Source organism: Manis pentadactyla, chromosome 12 (assembly GCF_030020395.1).
Source record: "Manis pentadactyla isolate mManPen7 chromosome 12, mManPen7.hap1, whole genome shotgun sequence".
Lineage (NCBI taxonomy): Eukaryota > Metazoa > Chordata > Mammalia > Pholidota > Manidae > Manis > Manis pentadactyla.
Genome location: NC_080030.1, coordinates 45,497,197 through 45,522,027, shown reverse-complemented (window position 1 = coordinate 45,522,027; position 24,831 = coordinate 45,497,197). Strand labels below are relative to the sequence as shown.

At 42.2% G+C, this 24,831-nt stretch overlaps 1 protein-coding gene across 1 annotated transcript in view; it reads left to right on the top strand.

Moving 5' to 3' along the window:
* Positions 1-18,948: 18,948 nt before the first annotated feature.
* The window catches only part of SAMD5 (sterile alpha motif domain containing 5), a 57,426-nt gene continuing 51,543 nt past the window's right edge, over positions 18,949-24,831 (top strand). The window contains exon 1 of the mRNA XM_036906910.2: positions 18,949-19,802. Coding sequence (XP_036762805.1) covers positions 19,359-19,802 — 444 coding nt within the window. The 5' untranslated portion in view covers positions 18,949-19,358. The remainder of the gene's footprint in view (positions 19,803-24,831) is intronic.

The window sequence follows — 24,831 nt, the reverse complement described above, 5'->3', positions numbered from 1 at the left end:
ATTATGCAAACTCCTTTTTTTAATTGAAGTGTAGTTGATATGCAATTTTATATTAGTTTCATAAATGCAACACATTAGTTCAACAGTTGCCCATATTATTAAATCCTCACCCCCTCATAGTGTGGTTACTATCTGTCAACATAAGAAGATGTTACAGAATCATTCACTATGTCCCTCCATGCTGTACTGCCATCCTTGTGACCAACCTACATTATGATTAAGGTTTTGTGCCCCTTTATCCCCCTCAAACTCCTCAGGTATACACTCCAACCCCTCCCCCATGGTAACCACGAGTTACTTCTCAGTGTCTGTGAGTCTGTTGTTGTTTTGTTCCTTCTGTTTTGCTTTGTATTTATATTCCACAAATAAGAGAAATCATATGATAATTGTCTTTCTCTGCCTGGCTCATTTCACTAAGCATAATACCCTCTAGATCCATCCATGTTGTTGCAAATAACGGGATTTCTTTTCTTTTTTATTAATATTCCATGTATATGTACTACATCTTCTTCATCCAGTCATCTATTGATGGACAGTTATGTTGCTTCCATATCTTGGCTTTTGTAAATAATGTGGCAATAAACATGTGGGTGCATATATCTTTTCAAATCAGGGATTTTGTTTTCTTCAGATAAATTCCTAGAAGTGGAATTACTGGATTGAATGGTATTTCTCTTTTTAGTTTTTTGAGAAACCTCCATACTGCTTTCCACAGTGGCTGTACCAATTGACATTCCCACCAACAGTGTAGGAGTGTTCCCATTTCTCCATATCCTCACCAACACTTATTTCTTGTCTTTTAGACAGGGGCCACCTGACTGGTGTGCGGTAATATCTCAGTGTGGTTTTCCTTTGTATTTCCCTGATGATTAGCAATGTGGAGCATCTTTTCATGTGAATTATCCAAACTTTTTAACACAAGCTTGCTAGGTCTAGAAGTGCCTTAGCGATTTTTTGGCCAAGTCCATGTCTTTACTGATCTTTTTAAGAGTTTTGTTTATTTACTTGCTTGTGTGTTTAATACTTTAATTAGGAGCTCAGGGAAAGCCCATTTGAGAAAAGACTTGAAGGAGGAAGTGAGAGAGCAGGCTCTGCAGATACTGTGGGGAACAGCATTCCAGGCAGAGGGAAAAGCAAGTATAAAGGTTGTGAGAGGGAAGTGCATGCCTGTCATTCTTGAGAAAAATTATTTGCAAAGCATAGATCTGATAAATAACATGTATCTAGATTTTTATAAAGAAACTTTGCTACTCAGTATTGAAACAACTTGATAAAATAAGCAAACTTTATTAAAAAAATGAGGTGAAAATTGACTCTTCACCAAAGATAAGTACAAGATAGAAGTATAAGAAAAGATGGTATTGTTATTAGAGGCATGCAAATGAAAACCACAGTGAGATACCACTACATATACAACTGGATGGCTAAAGTGAAAGACAGTAACAACAACCAACATTGTGGTGGATATGTCACAAACAAAACTGCTACATTCCTACTGGGAGGCAAGGTCATAGTCACTTTGGAAAACAGTTTGGCGGCTCCTTAAACAGTTCCTTGTACTCACTACAATTCCACTCCTAGGTATTTATCCAAGAGAAATGAAAGGCCAGCATCAATCCACACAGAGATTGTTTTTCAAATGTTCATAGAAGCCATATTCACCAAAACCAAGAACTGGAAGGAACCTAAATGCCCATCAGCCATGAAAGGGACAAACAGTGGTATGGTCTTACAGTAAACTACTACTCAGTAATAAAAAGGTGCTAATTACAGATTCACATCTCACGGATGAATATTAACGCATTTGCTAAGCAAAAGAACTCAGACACAAAAGGCCACATATTCTGTGATTCCATTTATATGAAATTCTACAAAAGGCAGAATCATGATACAAAGCACAATCAGTGGTTCTGAGGCTGGGACCAGAGTAGGAATTGACCGCAAAGGGGAAGGAGGGATGTTTTGGGGTGAGAGAAATGTTCTGTGTCTTAATCGTGGTACCGGTTTCAGGATGGAGTATGTATGGTGAAATTCACAGAACTATACCATTCAAATGAGTGATTATCATTGGATGTAAATTACATCTAAATAAAGCTAATTTAAAACATTTAAACAGAAGGGAAACCCTACAAATCTGTAAAACAAGATGGCAAAGTTGGACTAAAAGATATTAGCACAATAAATGATCCTATCTATTATCTGTCTTATGACAATACTAAAAGTAGAATCTTACATTGGGTTAAGAAATTTAAATAATTTTTCCTGTATTCATTAAACAATTATTTTCAACAAGGTTTATTAAAAATTAATTGCTGACCAAGAAGGCTAGCCAGGACTTTGAGTTTGGGGTTTTCTTGACCCAAGATGGGGTAGGGCAAAAGAAATGGGGGAAAGAGAGGATGGGGAACTTGTTTGCTGGCCACATTCTGCCAGTGGTTAATACTTGCAATCTTTTGGAATGCTGTGAAGAGGTGGAGAACCCTACTCGGAAGTTTTGTATTTAGCTGGGACCTGAGTCCACAGGGGCTGAGCTTGGTGTTAGAGACATCACCAGCAGAGACCACACCTTCGGGTGGCCCCCAAGGGCCTGGACAAGGAAATACAGCCAGGGCAGACTGAAGGCTTTAGCCTTTCTCCAGTTTCTTGGTGTGCAAGTCTCAGGGCTCTTGCACCATGACCAGGGAGGGGAGAGCACCCTGAGAAAGGCTTTGTCCTTCCTGCCACCTCTGGTTCATGAGGGTGGCCAGATTTGTTTAGAAAAACAAAGGAATGGATGTTTCATGCTCTTGGAAATTTTGGAGCAATTCCTAACTTTTGTGCGTTTACAAATACCTACTACATTTCTGGGACCGATGGATGAAGAATAAAGATGAATAAAAAATAGACCTCAGTTTCAAGTAGCTTATACCTGGTGAGGAATACAGACACAAAGATTGATGATGTACAGCACAGAGAGACAGCTCAGTGCAGGGTGTTATGGGCATACAGAATAAAAGGGGTTCCCAGCTGTGGCTACTCTGAAGAAGCAGAAAGGACTCCCATCCAAATTTTGGTTCAGATGTCCAGATTGATAATGCCACACAGGCACCCCAAGTTTGTTACTTCCATAACTGAGGTCTCCTGGGACCGGAGGGTAGGCTGTTCAAGCAGATGGGAAATGAGATCCAAAGATCCTCCAAAAGAGGAAGCAGATGCTCTTTCTTACCAGCTTGCTCAGATGTGGCACATAAGGGAGGGAGGGGAGAGGCTCAAAAGCTCTTGGCAGTCAAACATCAAAACTGGAGCCCAGCTCTTTGTTATAGTCCCTAAGCCAGTGTAGCAGTGTAGGGTCTCCTGAAGGTTAGGAAGCTTTCCTGGAGAAGGTAATGCCAGAGATAATACAAATATTAAGAAAAGTATTTATTCATTTATTATTTGTTTCTCTTTATAAATATATGATAATTGCCAAAAATTGACAAAATACAGAAAAGTATAAAACAGGAGTTAAAATTTGTGCATAACCTCATTATCCTATAGTCATCACAGTTAACAGTTTTTGCAGGTCCTTCCTATAGGGATTCATCTGATAACTAGAAAAACTAAATTATCGAAGAAAAACAGCGCAATTTTTTTTTCTGGTGTGGTTTTTGTCAATGAAATTTTGGTGTAATTGTTATTCTCAAACTTTTTTAAAGGAAAGTTGATGTTTCTGTTCAATTTTACTTACTCTTTCTGGTGGTGCTTTCAATCCACTCTCCTGTTTTTTTTAAACATGAGCCTACTGTATTTTTTTTAAAGTTTTAAAATCCATCTGGTTTTTTTTTTTTTAACTATAATGCATTTTCATTTTGCTTTCAAGAAATGGCTAGAAATCAAACTTGACCCTTTCTATCCAATGCCTCTGGTGGAGCTAAGAACTAGGAAAGGACCAAGCGTTCACACCACTCACAAAGAATACAGTGTACATCTGGATATACAGATCCTCTTACCACTTTCAAGCGCTTAAAGAACTTGTCAAATTCAAAAGCAGGATCCCAAACTTTCATGTTCAAAAGATTTCAAGGAGATTTGGTGATGATGCTCCTAAAAGCTGATAGAATGGGCTCTATTGATCTCTATAATTCTCCCCTTTTCAAATTCATTACCAGTATACCTCAAACTATTTTTCATTGCCATCACTCAGGGGCAAATAGGAAACAGAATCCATCTTCCCTGTCACCTATTCTCAGCTGGTCATATCTATTTTGCTGTATTCTATTTAGTGAATATCAGCCCACGTAGTTAAACTGCAAAATAAATGAAGTTAGCTCCATCATGAGGCAAAGGCTTTCATGACCTCGGGCTTTGCAAAGGAAAAACCTCAAATGTGCCAGGACCTTGAGAGACCTTATTCTCACCGTGGTCCCCAGAAAAATCTCTTTACGGCTTGCCAAAAGGCTAACTTTGTATCATGAAAACATGAGAACATGTTTCCCCTTCATTGATATCAGAGACATGTATGTGAAGTAAACAGCATAAATATATGCTGATTGACAGTTTTTTTTAAGGGGGAAATGGATTTTGGGTTATTTATTTTATAGAATCATCGAGTTAGAGTGTTCTCTGGTATTTATACAGAACACAAAGCCTAAAACATTTACTGTTGGCCCTTTATAAAAAACTTTTGTCAATCTCTGTCCCAGTCACCTATTTTTATGCAGAGAGAACTATTTCTATTTGCCAAATTTGTTAAAAATCAGTAGTTAATGTGGCATTGTAATTAATATGGATTTATTAAAAAGTAAATTATTGGTGGTTACTAACTCATAAAATAATGAGCTTATACCCATTGTGAAAATGGCTAGTAATGGGGAATATCATTCCAGTGCAGAGCCTTAGAATTATATGTACAAACAAAGCAAGTGACTTTGGAGGAAGGCACATTGCCTGTTGTTTAACTTATTCTTAAGGACTCATTAGTTCCTGCATCTGAACTATATTTTGGAAAAAATAGGCATAAAATCTATATACCATTGGGGTAATACACAAACAACTTTCAACTTCATTAACAGATATTAAGTGAAGTTGGCTTTGTGCTATGTATACAAAGCTATAAAAGTCCAGTCTGTCTCTAAAGAAGCTAAATAATAATAATAATGATAATAATAATAATGTTCACCAACATTTGTGAATGTCACTATGTGCCAAACACCATTCTAAGCATTTTATCTGATTCATGTGATTTTATTCTCCCAGGAGTTTTATGAAGTGGGTACTATAAGCATCATCTCATTTTAAAGAGGAAATCTGGCTTCAAGAGGTTCAGGAACTTGCTCAAGGCCATACCACTCACTATAGAGATTCAGAGTCAGGACAGTAACCCAGGAAATGTAACTAAAAGCTCAGACACTTAAGCATTCTGCATACCACCTCCCCACAGATTCCAGTCCTGTGTGCTCTGATTGGGGATCCGTAATAAAACACTGTGGGGTGGGGAGGGTTAGGGAGAAGCCTTCCCAGAGAGCTGGGTCTGGAAGGGCCAACAGGATTTGGTGGTGGTAGTGGGAAAATACATTTCAACCCTCCCAAGTAATTATTAGCTGAAGCCATTGAGGATCTTTGGGTCACAGGCTTTTCTCCACCTAGTCTCTGAGCAAATCTGTTCAAATCCTGTGAATGAGGAGCACAGCGGCCTCCCTCTCTCCCTGCTGTGTGTCCTAAGCCCTTGTTGAAGGTACCTAGCTCTTTTTTTATTCTGTTACCCTCAGTACATAGGCCCCTGTGCTTCCCGTTGTGCAGCAGGGCCTCTGGTCAATGAGGGTCTTTTCTGTGCAGAGGGCCTTTCACAGGACCCAGCAGAGAGGCCCCAGGAAAAGGGTGTTGACTCAAACAAGCGGAGAACAGAGGGTGAAGAACCAGTTTGCAAAGAACGATGATTCTATTGGGACAGATGGAGTTAAATGATCGGTTTAATTGGTCGTGAGACATTCATGTACATTTATCCCTTAAGAAATCTAGAACTTTGGGTGTAAAGCAAAAGAGAGAGTTTTGAGATTGAGTTGCAGCTGTGGCTTTTGAGTGAAGCAGTGAATTGCATGGGCAGAAATACATTGAGAGGCTATGGGACACAGGTCTGTTTAGCCATCAGTGAAAGATGTCGTCTACCAAACTGGGATCAGAGGATGAGGCTGAGTAAGACAGGCTTAGCAGCAGGCAGGAAATCAGTGTAGAGTTACCACAGCCCTGGGAGGCGAGTGTGATAGGAGGAACCCGTGTCCGCTACTGCAAGGCAGGAGGGTCAGAAGGAGACTACGCAGAGGCTGCTGGGTCTGAAAATTCCTGGTTCACTGGTGTCTTTGCTAAAGCTCATTAATTTGTATTGATATTAAGAAATGAATGATTTTTCTTTCTACTTATCTACAGAGAATATCAAACTTCCTTTTGTCTTGATTGTAGGACACTTAAAATATCTATTATGAAAGGGAAATTCAGTGATAGTATTACAGGAAAAAAGTGGAATTTTACTAAACGAAGTCATGTTAAAATATTTTTCTGTAATTACTCTGTATCGTGTAAGGCACTTTTTTTTTTTAACCATTACCTAATTCCTTTGGTTCATAATATCACCTATGAGTTCATTTGAAAGTGCAGGAGCTTTGTGTATTTTAAAGAAAGGCACATCCTGTATCTTCCTACCACACGATAACACTGACCCCATTTGCATCAAAGAAAACTGCCCTACCTAGAAATTCCATAAGGACCTAGAAAATGAATGAACATAACTTTCTGAAGATTACATAATTTATCATTTTATTCTTATTTCTCATCTGGTATTTTCCTCATAGAATTTCCATTTTAATAGACACCATAAGTTTTTTGTCAAAAAATCGTAAACACTTTTTCCATTAATCTCATAGGATTCCATGGATAACATAGTTTTTTCAAAGATCTTAAATTTTTACCTCTTTGGAAAAAATCTATTATAGCACTTTCATATTTTATAGACCTTTCATGAGGATGTTTGTAAGTTATTCCCATGATCCTTCTACCAATCAAAACCATAGTCTTTGAGAATTTTTTGGAAAGAAAAAAAATTCCCTTAAGTCATTTCCATTAGTTCTAGGTATGGAATTAAATTAATGCAATAAAATTTAAAGAAACTCTTCCTTTCATGTAGCTCTTGTGCTCCTTCTATTTCCTTTGTGCCTGAAATTTATGTCTTAGTGTGCTCACAGTGACTTACAAATTGTCTTTCCCCGTCTATACCACAGATTTCATGCCCTGGAAAAAGATTTTGAGTCCTGTGATTTCCTTTCCTGCAGCAATTCCAGGGTGGTAGGTTATAGTAAGTTTAATTAGAATGTAAATTGGGTTATCTGGAATTCTGTCAAGCTATCTGGGATACAGTCCTCTCGCTAGGACAGTAATTGTTGCTCAGAAGGACAACTCCAGGGCACCACCTTGTCTTCCAAATCAAGGTTGCCAGTATGGTTTTAGTCGATCTACTTATCTAATCCTTCAAAATGCATGATCCAATGTAACAAAGTTTCTTATCAGTCAGATTATTTGATTACCAGGTTATTTTTTTCCTTTGCTTTAGCCTAGATGACAAAAAGACTGTCAGAAGTCTAAGTTGTTTATAGCACTTCTCCATCCTCCCATCATCAAATCTGCTAATGTGCTGCATCCGTCCCCACAGACTGCATTTCCACCTGTTACAAATAAAATGAACCAAGCGGGCTCCTACCCAGGGCCAGCTCCCCACCTCCCCACTTCAGCTCATGCCCTGGGCCCCACCCCCTCCCAGGAAGGCCCAGGCTCAGTCCCTGTAGCACCCCTGCTCCATCCACCTGGATCATTCTCTTCCGCAGCCCCACAGGCAGTATCTGCAGCCCCACAGGCAGTAATTTCTCCTGTCCCTAAAAAACTCCTTCCCCTTCCACAAAGTCTTCTCTGACTGCAGCCCCATTTGCCAGACCCCTTATAATTCCACTCTTGAAGTTATTGCCTATTTTGTCACTCCACCTTCTCCCCGCAGCCTCTCCTGGGCCTCCTCCGGGTGAAACTGACCTCCTGTCGCCCAGGCCAGTCATTCTCGCCCTCACATCTCTGGATCTCTCTGCAGCAATGGACACGGTGGCTCACTCCTTTCTTGAAATGGCTTTATTCACAGCTCCCGGATCCCTACCCCACTGGCTGCTCCTTCCCCTTTCCTGTGGCTCCTCAAAGGCTCTTCCAGATTCTCCACAGGGTGCCCTAAATTTTCATCCTTGTCCTTTAATCTAATCTCATTTCATTTTATGACTTTAAATACCAACTACATGAGGAAATGGCCCAAGCTTATATTTCTGCCCTATTGCTCTCCCCTAGCTACAGGAATCTCTGATCCCTGTCATTGTCTTCTCACCTCAGGAGAGATGGCAAATGCTGTTTTAATTACAATAGGTCATCTCTAGGTCACCTCGTGCCTGTCTACAGAACTGGAAGTCATTCCCCAGAACAGTGTGGAGTTGGCATCCCTTTATATTTGTTTAACTCCTTATTATGGAAATTTGAAAACATGTAAAAGAGTAAAGAAAATAACATAATGAACCCAATTTAATATCACCTAGCTTTAACAATTAACTCATGACTAGCCTTGTTTCATGTAATACCAACTCTTATCTCTCCGGATTATTGTGAAACAAATCCCAGACATGACACCATTTCATCAGTAAAAAATTCATCTCTATAGAACCTCTATATTAAAAAACGGAAAACATATACAACTACAACACCATTATCACACCTAAAAATGATCAATAATCCTTTAATGTCAATAAATTTTAGTCAATCTTCACATTTTTCTCATTTTCTTCTAACAATATTTCACAATGCTTGCTTGAATCGGGTTTCAGAAAAAGTCCATATTTTAAAATTTGCTCATCTGCTTTCTACTTCTCTTTTTGAAGTCCCTCTCTTCCCCAACTCCCTCTCCCTCTCTCAATTCCTCTCCCCAACCCCACCCCACCACCCTGACATTTTGTTCAAGAAAACTTGTCATTTTTTTCTGTAGCGTCTCCTTCAGTCCGAATTTTGCTGAGCTGCTTCTCCTCCATGCTTATCTGCTGTTTTTCCTATAAACTGGTAGGTAGATGTAGAGCTTTGATCAGAATCCGGTTCCATAAACTTTTGTCAAGATCACTTTATAGGTAGTGTCTACTTCTAATAAGAAGTAATAATTGTATCTGAATGTCTCTCTTTTAGTAACGTTGTCAGCCATTGCTATTACTTGAGCAGTTATCAAACTTTTGTCTTACAAGCACATTGTGCTCTTAAAAATTACTGAGGATCCTTCAGAGCTTCTGTTCCTGCAGATTTTATCTACTGATATTTATTATATTAGAAAGTATAACTGAGAAAACTTTATAAAATATTTATTTGTTTAAAATAGCCATAATAAAGCCTTACATGTTAACATAAATAACATATTTTATGGGAAATAACGATATTTGCAAAATAAAAAATTCTTAAGAAAGGGAGCATGATTTTACATTAAAGAAAATCTCTTTAATGTCTAGTTTAATAGAATAGAAGATAGCTGGATTCTTTCTGCTTCTGTATTTGGTCTACTACAGTATACTTTAGTGGAAGTACACAAGAAATCCAGCACCACTAAGATGTTTTGTTGGAAGTGGAAACATTGTTTTTCTACCCTTTTCATATAACTGTAGATATATTTCTTGGATACTATTTCAAAACTTGACAGATAGTAGTTTTCTAAAGTTTTGCTGCAGCGTGAAATCTGAAACCATGTCAATGAACTTTTCCTATTCTGTTACATTAAAATCCATGGTTTTAACTTGCCTTTTAAATGGATCTCTTACCTATCATGACTTTGTGACAATATTTGGAAAATATTGAGCCACTGATATATATAGATATTCCAAAAGTGGGCATATTTCATTACTCCATATAAAAAAATTCATTAATAACCATTGATATACTTTTTAAAAAGCCTGTAAATATTGGGAAGCTGTCATGCTCATGGTGGCAAATTCAAGTTTTCCAAAATTTAAATTTTTATGGGAAAGCTTTAATCTTACTTATCTGTCAACAGATACTGTCAGTTGTTTACTTGAACAGTCAGGTTCACTTCACTCATTTTCAAGGAAATACCTGTCAAATGCCCAAACCTGAATAACTAACTAATTTTTCTGTCAGTCATTCCTTAAAGTAAAAACTGTGTCCCAAGAAAATGTGGCTAGTTCATCTGGCAACAAAAACAACCACCCAAATGGTTTCCAAGAAGATGACTATCAGAAGTCCTGATTCAGTTTACCACATGGAATATGTATTTTTAAGTACTCAGAGGTAAATAATTAATCCAATTAATCATTTTTACTGCTTTGTTAGAAATTCTGAGATGAAACTGGCTTAATTTTCCTTCCACTGGGTGGTAGTAGAGAATGCAATGACTACTAATACCATTGGTGCCACTGCCTTGATAGCTGCTGAGGCACCAGCAGTTCTGCCCAGTGTTACCTCTGCACCATCAGTGTAAATGTCAACACAGTGAAAAATGCCAATAGTGTCTTCGTATTGCCATGAAAATAATATTGCGCTAATTGTCCCCCTAAAAAAGTCTCAGGGAATCTTACTTTAAGATCTGCTGGCAGATACATTGCTTAATTAGCAGTTGCATTAATGATATTCTAATTCTCATAGCTGGTATGCTTCTGTAAATTTTTCTTCATCAATGATTTTATTTCCTGAAGTATAGATCATATAGGAATAGCAAGAAAAGCACTTGATTCAGTCTCTTCATCTGCCATTTTTAAAAATAATGAAGTGGTTCTCTAACATTCTCTAAAGGTAGCCAATGGGCTTTATTAAAATATCATAGGAACTTAAGAGTTTGAGCATATTTGATCAGCTTCAACTCATTACACTTATGATCCTAATTGATAATGCTCAAAATGTTCCATCTTTGTCTGGTGGGTGCTTGTTCAGGTTGGCTCCTGAGTCCTGTTGGCATGTCTAGCAGTCTTTGATAGATACCTTGCCTTCTGGCATGACAAAATTTTCCACGCTGATCTTGTTCATTTCTTTTCCCAAATCTGGATTCAGACATTTCTTTAAGGAATCATAGTTCCTATTAGCGGGAAATGTGGATGCTGGATCTCTCATTACCATTGGGTCAATAATTTATTTTTAAACCTTTTTGTACACAGAGCTAATTTTTTTAAATTAAAATACTTTGTGAGTTCATATTAACATTTCACATTATAATTTTGGACTACAGAGGTTTTTTTCAAACTCATTGATCTTGCAACTTCATCTCTTTTCAGCTGTGCCAAAAAATCTTGGATCTCAACAACAACCACACTTAGTCATTTGATTTATACCACAACAAACAATGTCTCCATAAAATGATTCAAATACTTCCAGCAACAGTCACATTTCTAAAAACAGTTTACTATTTGTTGCTGTTCTTTTTTCCTTAAGGTAATGCCTTCAGGCATGCATGGCCACGTAACTACTTTTAAAATTCTCTTGGATAGTTCCCCCTGTGTGGTTATGCCACTACAAGATGAACAGGCTCGTTTGTTTTGTTTTACTTCTGATTTGGGGAGGTTACTTTTTAAAATTTTATTTTATTTTATGATTACACAAAGCATTTTCATGGTTCTATTGTCAAATCTATGAAACAATTATTCAAAGAAGTCTAGATCCTATTCTCATCATCCCTTCTACCCAATTCCATCCATGTCTTTTTGGGTAACCATTTCTCAAATTGTACAGCATATATTCATACCTTCTCTTCCTTAAATAAATAGTAGCATGCTGTGAGCACTATTTTACATCTTGCTTTTTTCTTTTCAAATAATGCTGTATCCTGGAGATCACTTTATTCCTTTCAATAGTTCCTGAGTACTTCACTGTGTTGATTAACCACAGTCCTTTATTGATGGACACGTGGGCTGGTTCCAATATTCAGCTATTACAAAGAGTGCTGTGATGAATAATCTTATGCAAGCTTAAATTTTTTTTTAAATTTTGCTAGTGTCATCTTTGGGATAGATTCAGAGAAATGGTATTGCTAAATCAAAGGGCAAATTATGAACATGAAGTTTGCTGGCTATTGCCAAATCCCCCTCCATAGGGGTTGTGCTGGATATTTAGTTCTGTTTTCTCATCTCTCCATGCACCATTTTATCCTCCACTTTGAGATGCGGGCGCTGGGAACTGGCATTCCACCTTTCTGCTGTACCCTCTGGCCCCCTGTTAAGTTTGGTAAAGTGTGCTAGAGGTAGACCGTAAGGCAGGAAAAAGAATGAGGAACTTTTCTTGTTCTGCTTTGTTCCTTCTTCCTGCCAGGATCACTCCTGCAACAGTTTTTCATCCAGCAAGGGCAGATTACAGTTACCAATTTTCTGAACTCCTAGAACCAGCTTTTTTCTGCCCCAGCCAGTCTGCAATGGTCCTTAGAAGCCTCTGCTCTGCGGGAGGCTCCTTTGAGCTCCTGAAGTGCCTCTACCAGCCAGGAGGTGCTCTTTCCTCAGTGGCCTGATGCCACTGCCTGGGCTCCTTCCTCCTAAGCAATAGCACAGTACACCTTCCTCAGAATTCTGGGTCCCAGCTCAACAGAGCTCTCCTCCAAGTTCCTATATGCTAATAATTCCAACCTCTTTTCTTTGCTTCTTCAAATTTTAAGGATAATAGCTACATCCTGAAGTTACTACATCTGGGATACTGCAGGGTTCACTCTGTCTTTTAGATTCAATACATGATTCACGATTCTCTTTCAATTAAGTCACACAAAATGAACTTGATTTGTCAGACCGAGTCTGACTAACACAGAGGATTTAGCATTCTGCATTTTTACTCTCAACTGATGAGAATGTTTGCTTCTTTACAGCCTTGCCAACAGCACTTGTTGCTGAACTTTTTGATTTTTGCTAATCTGGTAATTAAGAAGTGGTATCTCTGTATAATTTGAATGTGCATTTATTTGATTTTGAGGAAGGTAGGGAATGGTTTCAAATGCATATTCATTTGCCTTTTACTTGGAATTTTCTGGCCCATTTTCCCATAGGTCTGTTGCCTTTTTGCTTCTCTATTTTTACATACTTTTTTTGGTATTAGCTATGCCAGTCCGTGACTGCCACAGGAATGCTAAATACTTTCCCACAGAGGGTTATTTGTCTTTTTATTTCGCTAATGAAAGTTTGTGCAAAATTTTATTTACTTTTTGGCCATGTAAAGGCTTTTTAAAAATATCTATGTCATCAAAGGTATCAACTATACTTCAATAAAAAAAAGTACCAATCTTTTTTCCCCACTGCTTCTGGCAATTGACTCAAAATTAAGAAAGTCTTTCCCACTCCCAGTTTATAGAAGAATATGCTTGTTTTCTTTAAACAAGTATATTATTTCATCTTTATCTTTAAATTTCTGACCCATTTGGAATTTGTCCTGGTGTACTGTATATGGAATGTATTACTTATATTTTTTCTGGGCAGGTTCCTGAAAAACGCCTCTCCTGGCCCATGATATTAGCAAGTCCTCTGAGGTCAGAACATTCTGGCCAAGACCATGGTCCAAGCTGTGGGGTTCTGGGCTCACTCACACAAAACAGCTGAACAACCCCAAGGAAGAATCTGAAATTTGGCACTGGTGAAACTGATGAGCTGAAAATTTTTAAAGATGTATGCAAAACATCTACTATTTCTGGATTTGTCAACCACACTTCTAGGAACAGGGCTTTGCTGGCCTACAAATAGGATGCTCCGCTTACATTTTGTGTTGACATGTCCATAAGTAAGGTCTGAGATTTCATTCATATATCAAAAGTGGCCTCAAAGGTCTGAGATAGTTTCAAACTGTGATGTACCCCACCTGCTTCTCTCCAAAGCTGGAAAAGGGACAAAACCTTTGGCTTCCATAGGAGCCTAATTATGTGCAGATTTCTTATAAGTTAAGAGTTTGAGTTTTAGAGTATATATTCCAATAACAAATTTAAATCAAATAAGAAGGAACAAAGATTTGAAATCAAACACAAAATTACTGTGCCTCAAAAGTGACAACCTACAGCATTTCAGTCATCAGGAGCCAGACTGATCTCAGAAAGTGGCCTCCATGAATTCTTTGTCCTAACTTTTGAGTGGAATTAAACTGTAGGATGGGAGCAACTATGATTTATTCAATTTGGATGCCTGGTCATAAACCAAGTGATTTCATTATTGTGATTATAACTTGTACTTCTCTTCTGAAATAGCTTTTATCAGTATCACTTCATGTGTATGAGGTTATATATTCTAAGTTTGATGTGCTAAATTAATGTTGCTGACTTAAATCTTTTTTTTTTTTTTAATGGGAGAGTCCTTGGAGTTGCCTTTTGTTCTTCAACAAAATACCCCACCTGCCATTTTTACCTTAGAAAACACTGTACTATCCTTTCCTCCTCTTTGCAGATGTATTTAAAAATATAGAATGTTTCAGGATTACCAGAGGGAAGAGAATAAGAATTCTTCTTAATGGATCTCACTTTATTTTCTATCATTATGAGTCTCTTGCTTGGCTCTCTTTCATTAGTGACCTACAGGTCTCTGACTTTTCAACATTTTTTTTTACCCTTTGTTCCTTCCTTAAAGAAAGACTTGTTATAATAGCAATGAATAATCTAAGGGATCCTGCTGCTACTCCCCACTGTTCCCTGTCTCTTCTTCTTGCATATATGTATTGTCACACACAAGTATAATGTATACAGCTCAGACATATTAGCAGACGCCCCCACCCAGCCTGCCCCCAATTAAATTGCCAACCCAACGCCTCACTCCCAGCCACGGGAGAACAGATTGCCTGTTACATCACTCAAGTCCATTATTCTCATTTCTCCCTATGGCACACGTTTCTTCTAGATGCTTTTAGCTCATGGTTTAAACAGAGGCAAGATGTATTCTGCATTTTAAGATTAATATTATATATCCTTGACTTTTACAAGGCTAGACACCCCTGGGACTGACATTTAATAGATGTTAATGGAATTTAATTTTTACACACTCTATGTGCGAACATTTATCTTCCAAATGAAATGGTATGAAACCTTATGTGGCACCGAAGAAATTTCAAAACAAATTATTTTTCACTCTATATCCTTAAATCAAATTACAGAGTCTGAGCAAAGTAGAAAAGCTTTTTTTGATATTTAGAATTTAAAACCTGAATATAATTATCAGTAATTTATTGCACTAAGAATATCAACAGTCATTTTGCCAGAGTTATTATCAAGACAGTTCTAAAATGTGCCTGAAAAGAAACTTTTTCTGTGACCTATTTACACATTGATTTTCATTAGGTATAGAGTACTTTCTGCAAAAAAAACACATAAAAAACAGAAAAAAAAAACCTGGCCCCAAACATGTAAAATAAACAGCATAAGAAATATTTTGAAAACTTGGATGTTAAGAAAAACTGTACAAAGTAAGATCACTCAGAAATATTTATAAAATTATAGGTACTCAACAATGTGTGTTGAGAAAATTGATGTGGTGGTCTAAGGTTATGCACAAGAGCAAAATTGCCACTTGTTTTTTAAAAAGTACTTTTTTTCTGGATGTAAAATATAATTTCACATTTTGGCTGATTTTGATTCATAGGATTTGGACAATTAAAGAATGAAGAAAATATCACTTTGGCATCTTCCTCATTCATGAACTAACATATAAAAAACTATCAGTTTATTCTTTACATATTTAAAATACTGAAATCTCTACAGTTCCAATTAATGAAGTAAAAGTCTTCTCATTTTACATCAATGCCTGACACTGAAGTGCCTACTTAATATAAACATTTGATGAGTAAATGAATGATTTTTGACAGTGGCCAGGAGCACACAGCAAGAATGAGGTAGTAAGTTCAGTGTGAGAGTATATGAAAAATCAGATCTGGGTTCTTGCCCTAGTTCTGTCACAAACTGGCTGTGTGACTTTAGGTAACTAATTGACCTTCCTGTGCCTCCATTTTCTGCATGAAAACACAGATGCTTGAAATGATCTCAACTAGTCTTCTAGCTCTAAAACACTATATCTAAATCTTGAGATTAGCCATTCACTTTTTTCAGTTTTACTTTGGATTTTAGCTATGGACAGAGACATATTTCGGCTATAAAACTTCTAAATTTGAGATTACATGTAGTAGCCTCTAGAACTAAGTCTAATAAAAGGTTCACTATGCTAAGGCAACAGCAGAAGCTAAAAGCCTGCAGGATTCACAAAAGACTTGAACAGGTGTAGGAGACAAGAGAAGTAGAAGGGAAATCTAGAAAAAAGTCTCTATAGTTGAGACTTGTTAAGTCTCCAGATAGCAGGTTTTCTCTAGAGGTTACAATGAGTAAGTTTTATTTATGACTGATTAACAACTGATTAATTTATAAAAGGCTTCCCCTTCAAAGAGAGCACCAGGATGCTTTATTTCCTAATTGGATAGTGACTGCACATAAATAAAAGAGAGTCATTGCTGCCTGTTGAGAAGCCACTTTGACATGCAAGTTTGTTCTTGTCTTTGTCCTGATTTACTGTATGACCTTGGGCAAGTCATTTATCTTCCCCCAAAGCAGTTTCCCTAATTATAAAACGGAAATAAAAATACTTTCCTTCAGTGAGGATTAATGAGATAAGGTGCAGAGTCTGTAAGATCCTAGAGGAAAAAAGGCTGTATATAAGCTAGCAAAGAACTATAGTAGTATTAGACTTTTCACATAACTTGGCAAAGAAAAAGCCATAACAATAAAATTCTGGAGCTTTAAATTTCCCAGTCTAAAAAAAAAGGGATTGCCCTCTTAAAACCAGCCCAATTTTTCTTGATGTTACCCAGCACCACGCTGGAGACTGGGAAGGTTAACAGCTGGAAGACAGGCATTGAATTCATTCCTTTAAAGGTCTAACCCATGCTCCTCCGTGAACAGTGACATCCTTTAGGAGGTGGGAGTGAGGTGCAAATTAGAGTTTCGGTGCCCGAATTTCTTCTTCAGTAAGATACTGGATAATACTACTACTTACCATACATGGAGAGATATGTATATCTGCCTTGCACGTAGTTAATTTCCAAATAAATATCTGCTGTAACTTCTGTTTTTAGCACTATAATTCAAATTACTGGACTATTTTTCTCCTAAAAATCAAAGGTCCTTAGGAAATATAATTGGGGTACAAATGTAAATGGGATGTAAACGTTCGTATTTTAAAAAGGGGGACGGTGAACTCATTGAATAGGTAAAGCCTTGAAACTCATTGCCTCAGGCCAATAAAATGAGTTTGGCGGGGACTTGGACAACGCCTTAAAATTCGCCTGTGCGACCGCGAGGGGGCACTGTGAGTCTGCTTTGCCGGGGAGAGAGATCCGCGCCCGGCGGGAAGGGCAGGGTGCTTCCAGCATCCCAGCACCCAGGAGAAACGCAGCCCTACCTGGAGCTCCGGGCATGGTTGCCTGGGTGACCCAGAGGGATCTGGGGTCTCCACGTAACCCTACAGCTCTTCGCGCTCGTTCTCATTCCACCCCCAAGGGGTTCCCTCCTGGCAGCTGTTCTTAAGGTGCGGTACGCTAGTCCCGGGGTTTGGTAACCCAGACACCTCCTCCCGCTACCTACCAGCAATAGTGAATGTTTGGACTCCTACGTCGGGTGTTTTTCTTTGCTGGGTGGGCGTGTGGGGGTGGCGGCAAAAAAAACCATAGCTGTCATCTGATTCTTTAAGGAGTCTGTGTCCTGAAAGGGGTAAGCTCTTCTGATTTTAGGGAGAGGAACCCCACTCCCAAAGGCCAACGCACAGGTGTGGAAACGACTCCGAAATCGTTAGCTCTTCACTTCCAAGGTCGGGGCCAGAGACTGGCACGCCCCACGGGACTCTCTAAGAAAAAGTGTCCAGTTCAGGTACTGATGCGGCGCAGGTGCGAAGTTGAGTTGCCCTTTTGCAAAAAGAGAGGAGAGAGTGAACCTGCCCCACCGAGTACCTCGACCAAAATTCTCCTAGCCTCAAGAAGGTCAGATACTTAGGGAAACTTAGGCGAGGTCCTCGCTCTGTTACACCTGCTGCTCGGGTCCCCACCCCGAGGCGCTTGGTCAGGCTTTGGGCCCGATAGGGAAACTAGGTGGATTTTGTTACTCCCTAGAAAGTGCGGTGGGCGGAGATATGCAAGCGCCTCCTGTAACGCGAGCTGGGTGCTGAGGTATCGATGTTCACGCGATCCCGGGAGGGAGGAGTGAGCTCTGCTCCCCAGGCTCCAGCACTGAACGCCTGGAAGCGTCCCCGGTGGGCCGAACCACCCTGAGAGCTACGGCGTAATGCAGGGCGACGGGGGTGCCTGAAAGCAAGCACAGCGGAGGCGAGGGTGAGAGGACCCGGCAGAAGCAGGGCGGGGACCCTGCGGAACGAGCCAGCCTAGAGGAAAACAACCCATGCCAAACTTTCACAGCCCCCGGGGCTTAAGCAGGGAGAGGCACCAGCCTCTCCCACCGCCCAGCGTGCCCGGCTGCAGCGAGAAGGGGACTCAGGCAGCGCCGGCCGGCCTCGGGCGGTCCCCACGTCGCGCCCACTTTTAGCCGGGCCAAAGGGCCGCCGCTCCGGGCGCTGAGCGTGAGTCCACGGAGGAAGCCAGACCGCCGAGCTCCGAGGAAGGGAAATGCAACGTGGACTGGGAAAGAAGGGAAACCTGGCCTCACAGCCGCGCCCAGCCCGGTGGGGCGGCGGGAACGTGCCCTTGGGCGGCTCACTGGCGCGCAGCCTGGAATCAGGCTGGAGTGAGAGGCTCGGGAGGAAGTGAGCGCGGAGATGTCAACGGGCTACAGCAATCAGATGAATAGAAATGTAAAAAGCAAACGAGGTAGCCGCGAGGGCCCGGCAGCTTAGCAGACACCCCTCCCCGGGACTCGCCCTCGCGGAGACCGGGCGCTCCGGGGCGGCCGCAGGTCTGCTCGGAGGAGCCGGCTCCCCAGGGCCGGGCGCGAGGCGGCGGCCCGAAGCCGAGATGCTGCGCGCAGCCCCGGGCCGCTCGGCGCTAGAGAGGCTCCGCGGCGGCTCCGCGCGCCGCTGACCGCGCGCCGGGCCGAGGGTGTGCCGGCCCCGCCCCCTCGCGCGCCCCTCCCCGCGGCGGCGGCGGCGCTTCCAGGGGCGGCGAGGAGCTGCTCGCCGAGACGCCCGCGCCTGCGAGCCTAGGCTGCCTGGGGAATTCACTTGGCCGCTTTTACGCGCCTCCCTCCCAGGCTGCTTCTGATGGCTCTCCGTCTCCGACCCCATCCTTTTCTCTAAAAGGAAAACTTTGCTGCGATTTCTTCCTCCCCTCGGAGAAAAGGATTAAAAGTTCCAAGAACTGGTGCCGCTCGGCGCTGGGACAGTGTTTGCCGGCGGGGCTCCGGTCCCACCATGTGCACCAACATAGTCTACGAGTGGCTCAGAGCGCTGCAGCTCCCGCAGTACGCGGAGTCCTTCGTGGATAACGGCTACGATGACCTGGAGGTGTGCAAGCAGATCGGGGACCCCGACCTGGACGCCATCGGGGTGCTGGCGCCCGCGCACCGCCGCCGCATCCTGGACGCCGTGCGCCGGCTGCGGGAGCAGGACGCCGCCGCCGCCGGCCTCTACTTCACGCTCGAGCCGCAGCCTCCGCCCGCGCCCGCCTTCCCCACCGGCCGCCGGGGGGAGCCGCGCGGCGGCCCTGCCCAGGGCCCCCGCGGGGACCCCCGCTGCCAGACCGCCGCCCGCAGCAGGGAGCTGGTGAGCTACCCCAAACTGAAGCTGAAGATCATGATCCGGGATAAGCTCGTCCGCGACGGCATCCACCTGAGCAAGCCCCCGTACTCCCGCAAGGTAAGGGGGCGCTGCCCGGGCGGCGCGGGGGCCCCGCGCGGCGGCAGGAGACGCCGTCCAGCCGCTTCTGCCCAGGCTTGGCAGCCGGTGCCGGTGGCCACCCGGAGGCGAGGTGCGGTGGGTTCGGGGCTTCTCTTCTACGTTCTTTCTGTATTCGCTTTTATTCTTCCCTTCCCGGTGTCACCAGCGGTGCTGTGGTCCCTGACCCCAGGTGGATGTTATGTTAATGCTAAGCCACGGGTCTCGGGGTGGTCTTCGAGGCTCACCTATCAGGAACCGTAAGCGCGGCGCTTTCTCCAGGAGCAAAGGGCGATTCCTGATACCCACGGTAGTGCGTGGGTGTACAGGGTACCCGAAGAATGGTTAATACCTCCCTTGTTTTCTCCCCTTCCTCTTTCTCACTTTTTTTTTAAGAAACTCCCAAGGGAAATGGGCCAGCTCTTTTCTTTCAAGAGTCACGCTCGTTGCTCAATTCCATAAAGTTTAAATCTCAGCACTGATGCAAATTTGAAAAGTGAACCACTGACGTGAACATTCTGAGGGAAAGTTAAGACGCATGTCAGTCCCATTGGGATGAGTCCTCTAGCTTAAGTTTCTAGGGAATTCATCGGTGCTAAAGACACTGTAGATAATGGGGCCATTGAGGATGGGCTGTGGAGACCTGTGCTGGGCACCATTAACCCAGATGAGATGAAGAGGCACAGGCAGGACTTGTAGAAAGCCTGAGAGGAGGACACAACGCAGAGGAGTCAGTCAGTCAGTGAGAAGTTCCCTGGGGATGGAGCCTCAGGAAAGCAGCCGGGAATATGGCAGCTGCTCTGTGGAAGGCTGAAATGTGGACTTGGGCATTGAATAATTACTTAAAAGAAAATCTTATTTCATTCAAGAGCCCCCGCCTCCAGCCAAGTCTGTTCGGCTCAGGTTTTTGCAGCCATCCAGGTAGAGGGTAAAATAGTCAGCACAGGTGATCCTCAAGCCTGCCTGGAGTTACCCAGGAAAGTCAGCGCCTCAGCTGGAAAATCAAGATACAGAGAAGCCCCAGGAAAATGACGACAAAGAAGGCGGCCGCTGGGAGGCGGTAGGGGGTGGTGGTAAATACAGCACCCTGACAGGGAAACGGGGATAATTTAAAATGTTTTGTGCTCATCTTGGGCAACCGCATTGTTTTATAGTCTTAAGTTAAGGTCATAATGTCTGGATTTAAGGGTGTTCAAGTGAAAACTTTGTGAAAAGTAGATGATATCTAGGGTAGATGGGAACAAAGGGTTTAATGTTATCCATATGTTGCAGGAAAGATTGGCAATTCAGATACCCTGCTTGAGAGTAGTTTTATACAAACTGAAGAGGACAGGTCTGGAGGATGGCTTGCCTCCATTTGAGCACATATTCAAGTCACTGATGTGTGCTCAAAACGGGAATGGAGAGGAGAGCGCAGTTTTTCCAGGCAGGTAGACTTATGTCTAGTGTGGATAGAGGGACTCAACCATCAGTATAAGGCTCTTCCTCAAGACAGCAGGTCAGAGGAGTTCCAGGCCAGCTGGGCTTTGTGGTTTACATTCCAAAGGGAGCTGGGCTTGCGCTGAGAATGTGAGCATCTAGGCACATGGTGAGGGCACATGTCAAGTCCTGGACAGAAGGAGATGTAGAGAACAAGGTGTGTCCATAGGGCCTTCTTCAGGAAAAGAGCTGTGCAAGGGGCTGAGAGGGCAGAGGAGAGTGTGGGCTGCAGGTGAGAGGCATGTGCAGGAATGCTTAAAAAGATAGGCCTCGCTTTCAAACTTAGAAGCTGAAAAGGATTCCTCTTCCACTTACAGGAGTCTAAGGACATGAAATGTCTGGGTGTAGGCTGTGGACTGTGTACTCCTGCCTAGATCAATGTGTGATATGATAGTGCAGTTGAGTATGTGCAATTTATAGAAGAAAATTTCACCTTGCATTGTCATACTATTTACTGCCCATATAAATAATTATTTCAGTCAATTTCTGTGTCCCTTAACAATAATGTCTGATAATAAACATATACCCCCATTCACTTTCTATCCATTGTCATTCTCTTTCTAGAACTGATGAAAGCACAGTGGGGCAAGAAGGCTACCCCACACCAAGCATACAAGTGTGTAGTGCCAGATGATGTTGGCCATTCTGAGTTTGTGGCTTACATGTGTGTTGACTATTAAGTTTTAGATTTTAAATTATTTAAGAACTTGTTTTCTGATGCAGTTTGTTTTTTGCAAATAATGCTTAGACTGTTTCTTTAAAATGTGACCCACATGTGATTTCTCCAGATTCCTGGGCTCTGCCATGATCAGAATGTGTAGTGTTCATTGCACACATTTGGAATTCTGCCTGTCAGAGATGCCTGATGTTTCCTTTATGGTTATTTGCACTGTGATCCCTGTAGGTTTTTTTTGTATTTTGATGAGAACAGTAGATGGCTCAAGAGTAGATTATGCCAAGGGTGATCAGGGCAGGAATAGAAATTCTATAAAGAGAAAAGTCAGTTGAGGAATTTTCCCAAGAATCACCTGGAAGGATTATAGGGTTTACTGTAATAACAGTTCCTGTTGCCAGGTGCTGGCTGCAGTGTTGCGTTGATGAATCCTTATCACCAGTTGCCACTTTACCCTCTTAGGTTAGTAAAAAGTAAGTTTTTTTTTTTGTTTCCCAAGGCAAGTCTGTAGCTTTAGAAAACCAGGAACTTGGAAAGAGCACTTCTTGAAATTAAGAAACATTGGATGAATCCCTCTTCTGCTAAATGCTTCTCCGACTGCTGGGATTTCTACCTTAGTGAAATGGGGACATGTTTTCACAACGTAGGGATTAGATAAAACTTTATACACATGATGCCAGTGATTTACCAAGCTTCTCCCTGCCAAGCCTTCTGCTGGACTCCAGGTTGCTGTGGCTAGCAGTATGCTGAGGTCCGGCCCCCTCAAGGGACTTGGGGGTCTAGCCCGCAGGATATGAAATGGAATGAACAGTGATGCTGGAGCATGGTGATGGGTTGATGGAGAGCACATGATGGCAGGGACTAGTGTATCCAATACAGTTTGCAGGGAGGTGGGGTCATGACAGGCTTTCCAGAATCTGTGCTGGATCAGAGAACTCGAGGTTGGGAGGGGTTAGCCTGAAGAAGAGGAGGATCCACAGGGGAATAGAGAACAGCATGTATCAAGGCCAGAAAGGGAGGAAATTGAGCATGCAACCGGGTAACAGGCATTTAAAGGAATTCCATCTGGCTGCACCACAGAATGCTTGGAGGAAGTGGCAAGCAGTGGACAGACAGGCAGTGGCTGGTCCTGGATGGCCTTGAAGTCATATTTAGGAGTTTGGAGTGTATTTCCAGGGGGCAGTGGTCAATGGACCCTGCCATATAGGATCTATATAAATAAACATATATAGAAGGTATACCCTTACCACACTGATGTATATATCTGCAGCTTACAGGCTCTGTGTGATGTTTTATGTTTGGTAAAGTTCACGAATGAGGGTTGTGGTGGGTATGAGTGGTTTGGAGCTGGGAAGGTACTCTGTTTTCTGCAGACCTGATAAAGCAGAAGGCAGGCCTTAGAGTAGCATGTATGGGATAGGCTTCTCAATTTCTTCACCTGAAAAATATCCTTTGCCACACACTACCAATTAAAACTGAGTTAGTATAACGTTATTGGATAATGCTGGAGGAGTGTTAAGCTTCGTTCACACCTCAGTATGAATTTAATTAAGTAATAAGACTCCCATGGTAATAGGGCTGTTAATAGATATTTCAGAGAGATGGCCTAGGGTGCAGGAATTTGGGGAGACAGAGCTGGCACGAGGCCTTCTGTGTCTCAGGCCAGGTGGAGGATACAGAAATATTTAAAGGAAAAAGAGAGGTTGGCAAAGATATGCTGTGTCCTTTGGAGTTTTGCCTTAGGTCCTTGCAGAAGGTGAAATGACATTAAATTTTCCTGCCTCCCAGGAATTCCTGTGAAGTTAGCAGAGACAGACTGGAAGCTGACATAGTGCACTTTTCCCAGCTCAGGTCTCCTTGGACTGGTTTGGTGAGGGTCCTTCTAGGCTTTTTGCCTTCAGTCCCCCACTAGAACATGGCAGAAAGAGGGGCGGGGAGGCGACTGCCTCTTTTCTCCTGCTCCTTATAGTTCACTGCCTCTGGAGTTTCCACTGATGGGGACCCTCAACTGGCCAGCCAGCTATCCATCTGTCTGTTTAACAAATATCAAGCAGGTACCATGGTTTGTACCCTTCAGAGTTCCCTGGGTGAAATTCAGAACTGACCCCCATACTCAGAGGGCAGGCTGAGACCCAGGGAGGGGCAGGCCAGTCCAGGTGGGCAGCGTGTAGGTTTCATAAGGGAACTTACATACGAGGCTTGTCTTAGGCTGCAAGATGAGTAGATCTCTGCACCCACCTACCTGAATCTCATCAGTTATACAGAGGCCTTCACTGGGTTCTGACGTATACCATCCAGAAGGTCTCAGTACATTACTCCCTCAAGGCTGTGTTCTTGAAGTGATGCCCAGCCCAGTTGGAGGAGCAGTGGGCAGAACATACATCCTGAGGACAGGGCTGGGGGTATGAGCCTCTGATTTCCCTGGCCCAGCTCTCATGTGCTCCTGACGACCTCCTCAAGCAGCCGGGCCCTACGATTATAGCAGCGAACCAGATGTGCTCCCAGCTTACAGTTTAATGGATCTGTATGTGGAGGGCCTGACCCAGTGTCTGATGTGTAGTAGTTGCGTCATGTAGAAGTTGAATATTATTCTACAAATGCCAAGGGTTGGCAAATTTTGCACTTGTGTTTATTTCAAATGTTAAAAAAGACCAACTTTGGTCAAAAGTTGAGTAGAGAGTACTAGTGATAAAATTCAAAATAAAAGTGTTTACTCATTAAATATTATCAAAGAAGACCTGAGAATTGCAATGGTATTCCTGCAGATTGTTTAAAAAGCAGACCTCCATAGCAGGGTCAGGGCCAGGTGAGAGACGGAGTACCAGTGTGGAAAATTTAAGAATGTGCTCATTCTCCAGG